Source organism: Corapipo altera, unplaced genomic scaffold (assembly GCF_003945725.1).
Source record: "Corapipo altera isolate COAL_440 unplaced genomic scaffold, ASM394572v1 1, whole genome shotgun sequence".
NCBI classification, from domain to species: domain Eukaryota; kingdom Metazoa; phylum Chordata; class Aves; order Passeriformes; family Pipridae; genus Corapipo; species Corapipo altera.
Genome location: NW_020884873.1, coordinates 22,535,320 through 22,542,535, shown reverse-complemented (window position 1 = coordinate 22,542,535; position 7,216 = coordinate 22,535,320). Strand labels below are relative to the sequence as shown.

Genomic DNA, 7,216 nt, shown 5'->3' with positions numbered 1-7,216 from the left:
GCCCCGCCGCCGGCACCACGCGGCGCCGGGGCCGCCGGTCGGGCGGCAGTTCGTGGCGCCCGCCGCCGCCTGAGGCGCCCCGCGGCGCCGAGCCGAGTCCGCGCCCATGGCGGCGGCGCCGCCGCCCGCCCTCAGCTGGGCGCTGCCCCTGCTGGCGGCGCTGGCGGGCGCCACCGGACCCCAGAGCTTCGAGCTGCCGGGGGCCCCCATCGACAACATCGAGGTGAGCGGCGGCGCCGTGCTGGTGGCGGGCGGCAGCTGCCTCTACGAACTGCGGCCCGAGCTGCGGCCCCGGCGCCGCGTGGTGCCGGCGGCGGGGCAGAGCTGCGGGGAGCCCCCCGGCATGCGCAGCAACCTGCTGCTGTACTACGAGGAGGCCGGCGGGGTGGGCGTCCTGCTGACCGGCTGGACCCAGGAGGACGGTGCCTGCCAGGTGTGGGAACAGCCGTCCTACCGCCAGCGCTTGAACGAAAGAGAGGTGGTCAGTTGCCTGCCCGATGGCTCCACTGCCGGCGTCGTCTTCCAGCAGGCTGGCGCCTGGTACCTGGCTGTGGCGGCCACCTACTCAACTAGCGCTGACACGAACCACCTGCGCTGCGAGCCCTCCAAGTCGGACAAGGAGACTGTCATCACGGTGCGCAGCATGGTCAACCTGAAGTCCAAGGAGGAGCTGGGCATCATCAAGCGCAGGGAGGAGCCTTTACACTTCGTTGATGCACTCCAGTGGGGAGATCACCTCTTCTTTCCCTACTACACGTTGAAGGCCAGGTCGGGCAATGACACGGAACCACCCAGCATGGCTGTCCTGCGCCAGCTGCGCCCCTCAGAAGGTGGCCTTACTTTGCAAGGACACGTCTATTTGGACTGCGGCTGCAGGAGCCTCATTGTTTCCTCCAGCCTCGTACGCCAGGGTGATCGTGGCTGGTGGGTGGGTGTTTTCCGCCACAGCCACAATGCCAAGGCCTGGAACACCACCGCTGTCTGCATCTTTGAGATGGAGGAGATGAAGGAGCAAGCCTGTGCATCCACACACTTCAATATGAACGGGAAGAGCTGTGTAAGTCTGGGCATCGTTTTGCTAAGCTTTTGTCCTGCACGCCCTTGTTGACACTGTTGTTGTTGTGGCTGGTGTCCCTGTGCATGACTCGTGGGGTGTCCCTGACCTGAAGGCACATGAAGTTTGTGGGGAACTTCAGAGCCGCATTAGGCTTTGCACATCAGCCCTGGCTCTGTCAGCCCTAGTGATTTCTCCAGCTCTTCCCGTTACTAAAAAGCTGATTCCTTACCAGATCCCGAAGTGTTCTTCCCACCTATCTGCTGGAAAAGATGTGTCTGAGGGAGCACCTGAGGGCATCCTGAGTTGGGCTGGGGTCTTAGGCTCCTTGCTCAGTGTGCACTTTTCTGCCTAGAATTAGTCGTACTTCATTTTATTTTCCGTACAGCCTAGATAAAGCATCTCCTACCTTGTTCTGTGCATTCATATCTCATGTCCTTACAGCTGCATCAAAAATGAAAAAATGCCCATCAAATTGACTCCTGTGCACTGGGTTGTATGCATTGTTATCCCTATTGCTCACTAGTTGTCTGTGGTTGCTTGTTCAGCGGTAGGTGTTTCCTGTGTCTCTCAGGATTGGCCTTACCTGGAGGGCTCACAGACAACCCCCCAAACCTGTATGTGCAGCAGACAGGGATAGGCGATACCTCCTTGTTGTTGCAGTGGTTACATTTTCACAGGCAGTGGTATCCTTTGGAGATCCCCATGTCAGCTACTTCAGTAACACTCTCTCTTTAGCTCCTTCCTCCTTTTGAGGGTGAGCTGAGCACAGGGAGGGTGGGATGGGCAAGGGTACTGGCTTTGTGGTAGTCTCGGTACTAAAGAAGTTAACTAAAAATTAAATTCAAGAAGGTAAAAATGTAATTCAGGTGAAGAAGGTGCTTCTGCGAGGCCTGTCCATGCTCTTAAGTTACACTCAGAAGTCTTTTCAGGCCCGTGGCAAAAGGAACACTGAAAAGTATCAAGAAGAACTGTAAGGGATCAAGCAAGCCTTCATAAAGCAAGCCCGAAGCCTTTTGCAGTTCCCCCACCATCCAGGGACTTTGCAGCTTAACCCCTGAATCGTTACTGTGTTAGGATGGGAGTTTGTTGGAAAGTCCTTGAAAGAAGTGCAGTAGGTTTACTGTCACTCCTTGGCTTCCCAAATCTAACTCACAGTGGATTGTAGTGCTGAGATTTTTCTAAATTACCGGGGGGCACGTGTGATTCAGTCTGCTCATCTCCCTATTGAGTTGCAAGACTATTGCCAGTGTTAGAGGACATAGTTGTGAATGAGAACCCCATACGTGGGTGAGACAACTGTGCTGAAGTAAATAGTGAAACTCACTACGGAGCCAGAGCCAATCCTTTGCTTTCCAGTGCTAGCTTATAGCTTACTGCACGATGTCTGTGCTCTCATAAGGCAAATTTCCGGAATGAAAGTCTCATTCTGATCCCAAAATACCTATGTGCTTGTTGGAATTATAGTTTGTACTGTTTGTTCGTAATCACTTGTGAAGTTTATTTGCGAGGTGCTTTCTGAGCCTGCAAAACAAAACAGAAAAAGAAACATCACTTTATAAACATCCTTTATAAGTGCTTTACAAAGCTCCATGCAAGAAATTTCAGAAGAGTCTTATAGAGTTCATAGAGTAACATAATCCGGGTAAGGTGAGGCAAGTATTTCAGTGCACAGGGGAAGTCCCTGTCCCCATTGCCTCTCAGGGTTTGAATATGAAAAATCCATGATCCACGTGTTTCAGGATTGGTCTGATTCAGATCAGACCCCCGTGACTCCAGAGTTACTTTTGTGTCCTAAAAGGCTCACCCCCCTGGGAATTTAGATTATATGTGGGTACAATGCTGAAGTGTCCCAAGTTTATCAGTCATTAAAAGGATAGGTTACTTAACCTGATGTCCCTAAGTATGATGATGTTATTAATCATGATATTTTGGCAAAATAAATACAGTATACCACTGAAAGAAAAGTGGTATTTTAATATTTTGTGAGGTAGCAGGACATCTGGATCCTCTGAAGTAATATGACCTGTAACATTAAATGGCTAATTAGTTTCCTTTGTAAGCTAATTATATGTGCTTATGGTGTATAAACATAGAAATAAATGCATGTAGTTCAGCTTTAATATTTTTTTTATACTACAGAAGGTTAGGCTATGCTATTGCAGAGTAAGTTTGGAGATGACAGGCCCATATGCTGCTGCTTCTGGGTTGTTTTAGACCAGATCCTTCCACTGTCTCTCACCAATTATAGGAATCCCTGCAAACATGGAATATGCTCTTCTTGGGCTCGGAAGCACACGGGCTTCAGAGCTGACAGGAAGATGGAGTGTGGCACATCTGTCAGCGTGCAGCTTGTTGAGGTGTGTGCAACAGCCAGCAGAAAGGAGTGCCTCATAGCACAGGACTGTCACGAGTACATTGTACTACCATGTGTAGGGATGGCAGCAAGCAACTGTACTTAACACGTGCTTTAGAATCCGGTCCTTTAAAGACAGTGTTGGTCCTGGGCAAAAGAATGTGTTGCAGCTTTATAAGTGCTTGAAGTGCAAGACCTGTGTGGTGCTTGTGGTGAATGGACCATGCTGAATATCAGTCTGGCTTTCACATTGCAGATGCCATGTGTTGTAGGGTGCTGCAGGTCTTAGTCTTCTTTGCTGGGAACACTTGAATGCTGGAGCTCAGGTATGATGTGATAGGATACACAGATCCCAGACACAGACTGTCAGTTTATGTAGGAATTGAAAATACAGGGATTTTTTTTCACTGCAGGAATACTGTATATAGTTAGCATATATGTTAGGGAGTAGTGGCAGTTGTTTTCCTTCTGATCTTGTCACCCTTCAGATTTCTGTAATTATTCTGATTACCTTTAGGCAAGACATCCTCTTACCCCTCTACACTCACAGCTGCATGTATTTGCGCTGTGTTGACACTGTGTTTCTCAATAGGACACTGCAAGAGGGACTTAGCCCTGGGGTATTTGTGGTCCTGAATTCCCTGCTATGCTACTGCTGCATGTTCTACTCTGAAATCATTCCTGTAAGGTACTAAGCTTTCTGGCCCTAACCCAGTGAAGCACTTAAGGACATATTTAACATTAGGTGTATAAATAGTTCCATCATCTTCATGCCCATGCATTTAAAGTTAAGTGTGAACTGGAGTACTTCACTGGGCTGGAACCAAATTGCTCTGCATCCTGTAGGAGCTCATTGTAGGTGTGTAATCTCTTTAGCCTTGCATTGCCTCTTAGGCCAAAGTTTGTATTTGCATTAAATTTTAATGCTGGATTAGAGTCTGTCATTTAAAATTAGTGATTTTTAAGATCCTTGCTTAGCAACTTTATTGAGAAGTATGTGACTGCTACAAATTCTGTGTAATTGCTGCTTATGAGAGCTAGCTAATCCCATTTTTGTTTTGTGCACTAGCGTGCACAGAGGTGTTTGTCCTAGTTGGATGTCTTCATTCTGGACATATGCAGTACTGGATTCCCAGAGACATCATCCCTAAGTAGCAAGAGGCAAGTGATGTTTTAGATGAAACTACTCTGAAAGCATTCTGCAGTTTTATATTCAGCTTTTTTTCTTTGATCCACACGTCCCTTAGTTTTGAATATATCTACTTATGTGCGCTGTCAAGGTGTGTGTGTTCACGGACTGTCTGGCATAACCTGCATGTACGTAAGTGCACTTCTTCACAATTTCCTTAGTTAATAAATGTAAATTTGCCAAATCTCGTTCTGCATTTCTTTTCCAAAACCTGACTGAGTACTAACAAACAGAGGAGGAATGCTAGAATTTGTCACAAATTTGCTGCAGTAGCAGCAAGTAGAACTTTAAGAAAGGCTTTTCTTCTCTTGTTCTGTAGCTGAACAGGAACTACTAGGATTTCAGATCTCTCACAGAGGTCACAGCCAAGTAGATGAGTAGGAGAGGCTCTCAAATTGGAGAACATCAACAGGAGAGATGTAGAGTGTTACCGCAATGGCAGTGACAAATCTGAAAATTGGTTTTGCCATTAAAAAACCTGTATGGGAAGAAAAGGATTCTACAATTTTTGAGGGAAAAAAATCAAAAAAGGTGTTAGGCATATACCTGTAAGGCAGAGAGGAGTTGCCGTAGTTTATATTAAGGTGTTTATTTTATGATGTGCAAAGGCCAAGTAGTTGTGAGAGTTATAAATGATAAGCTATTTTGCTTGGGTTTTCATCTGCTATTTAGTGCAAGTGAACATATGTAACAATTTGTTTGAACTTTTTCATTTTTCAGTGGTTGATAAATATAAAGGTTGGTATATTCCCCTTAATTTAACAAGCACAGTTTGAAATCCTAGGACAAATCTTAGCTGGTATAAGGTCTACTGAAATGAGATTCTGAAGTCAACAGTCATATCAGTTTAATCATGGCCATTAATTTGCAAGAATGACAAGTGAATTTGTGTGGTAATTCATCCCAAAGTGATTCACGGCCTTTTATTTAAGGAAAGAATTACAAACTTCTAAATATAATTTTGTATCAAAATTGATCCTTTAATTAATTTTCCAGTAGTAAAGTCAGTCTCCTGTGTATTACAGACTGCTAGTATTGCATCTGATGTTTGATGGATTTCTAGAGTTAACGTTTCTGAAGTGAGTATTTCTGTCTGGTTTCAATGAGTTTTCAGTTCATCCTTGTTAAGTGTGGGAAGTAAGCCGTGGGAGACTCGTCAGCTCTCAGACTCCAGGGATAGAGACTGCACAACCTCTCTGGACAACCTGTTCTGCTTGATTGTCCTCATAGTGCTGTTTTTTAATCTCCTGTCCACTAGAAACCTCTGCTGTTTCAGTCCGTGTCATTGTCTCTTGTTATCTTACATACACCTCGATCGAAAGCCTGGCTGTGTTTCCTTGGTCCCTCTGAAATTGTCTCTTCTGTAGGCTGAACCAGCCCAGTTTTGGAAAAGACCTTTAAGGTCATTGAGTCCAACCATTAACTCAGCACTGCCAAGTCCACCACTAAACCATGTTCCTAAGCACCACATCTACAAGTCTTCTAAATGCTTCAGGTTGGTCAGGCATGATTTATCCTTGGTGAATTTATGCTGACTTTTCCCAGTCACTTTGTTCATCTTCTTGTGTCCAGAAGTGGTTTCAAATAGGATTTTGCCCATGATTTTCCCAGGAAAAAAGTGAGAGTGATCATGTGAAGTTCCCTAGGTAATTCTTGCCTTTTTTGAAGATGGGTACAGTATTTAAATGTATTCAGTTGGAGACTTCCCCTGATCTCCACAACTTCTAAAATATGAGAGAATAGCCTTTCAGCCTCATCAGACAGTCTCTCAGCATCTTCCTACAGATCCCATCTGTCTTCCCTAAAACTTCTAAAAGCTGAGATTTCTTGAGGGATCCCTGGCTTAATCTTCTTTCAGTACTTCTAGTTTCTTTCCTCCTTGAACTCTGTAAGTACAAAGGAGTGCAAGATATTGCTGGTGAAGTCCAGCACCATGTCTGCTTCCGCTGTCAGTAAGTCTCCTCACCTATTCAGCAGCTGGTGTGCGTTTTCATTGTTTATTCCTTTATTGCTCCTGTGGTGGTGGAAGTTTTTCTTATTGCCCATAACACACCTTGCCAGTTTCAAAATCAGGCGAGCTTGGATCTTCCTAGCACCTATGTGTTCAGACAGTTCCTCCTTAGTCACTTGTTCCTGCTTCCACCTCCTTTATCCTATTGTTCTGCAGTGTAGTTCAGTCATGATTTCCCTGCTTAGCTAGAGGCCATCTAATATGTCTGCCTGTTTTCCTGAGTTTTGTGCTTGGAGGAGATTGTCCTGAAAGACCTACTAGCTTTCCTGAGCTCCATTTCCCTTCAAAGCTGCCTCTCAGAGGATCCCACAGACCATTTCCCTGAACAAGCTGAAGCCTGGTGTCCAGCTCTGTACTCTGTCGTTCTTTCCTCAAGTTCTTAGGATCATGAACCGAGTTGTTTCATAGTTACTACAGTGAAGGCTGCCATTGATTATCACATTTCCAGTCAGTTCTTCCTTGTTTGTGAGTAACAAATCCAGAAGAGCATCACTCTTCACTGACCTCATAGGGTTAACAAAGCCTGGGGTCCCATCTCATTCACTTTGCCCACAGAGCTTTGTAGCCCTCATCTGCACTAGCCAGTGTCTTTGGTGTCCACATGGA

The 7,216-nt window shown here is 45.9% G+C and overlaps 1 protein-coding gene across 1 annotated transcript in view; it reads left to right on the top strand.

The window, feature by feature from the left end:
* Positions 1-120: 120 nt before the first annotated feature.
* Positions 121-7,216, top strand: part of PLXNC1 (plexin C1) — a 70,197-nt gene continuing 63,101 nt past the window's right edge. Inside the window, exon 1 of the mRNA XM_027661850.1 lies at positions 121-1,057. Coding sequence (XP_027517651.1) covers positions 344-1,057 — 714 coding nt within the window. The 5' untranslated portion in view covers positions 121-343. The remainder of the gene's footprint in view (positions 1,058-7,216) is intronic.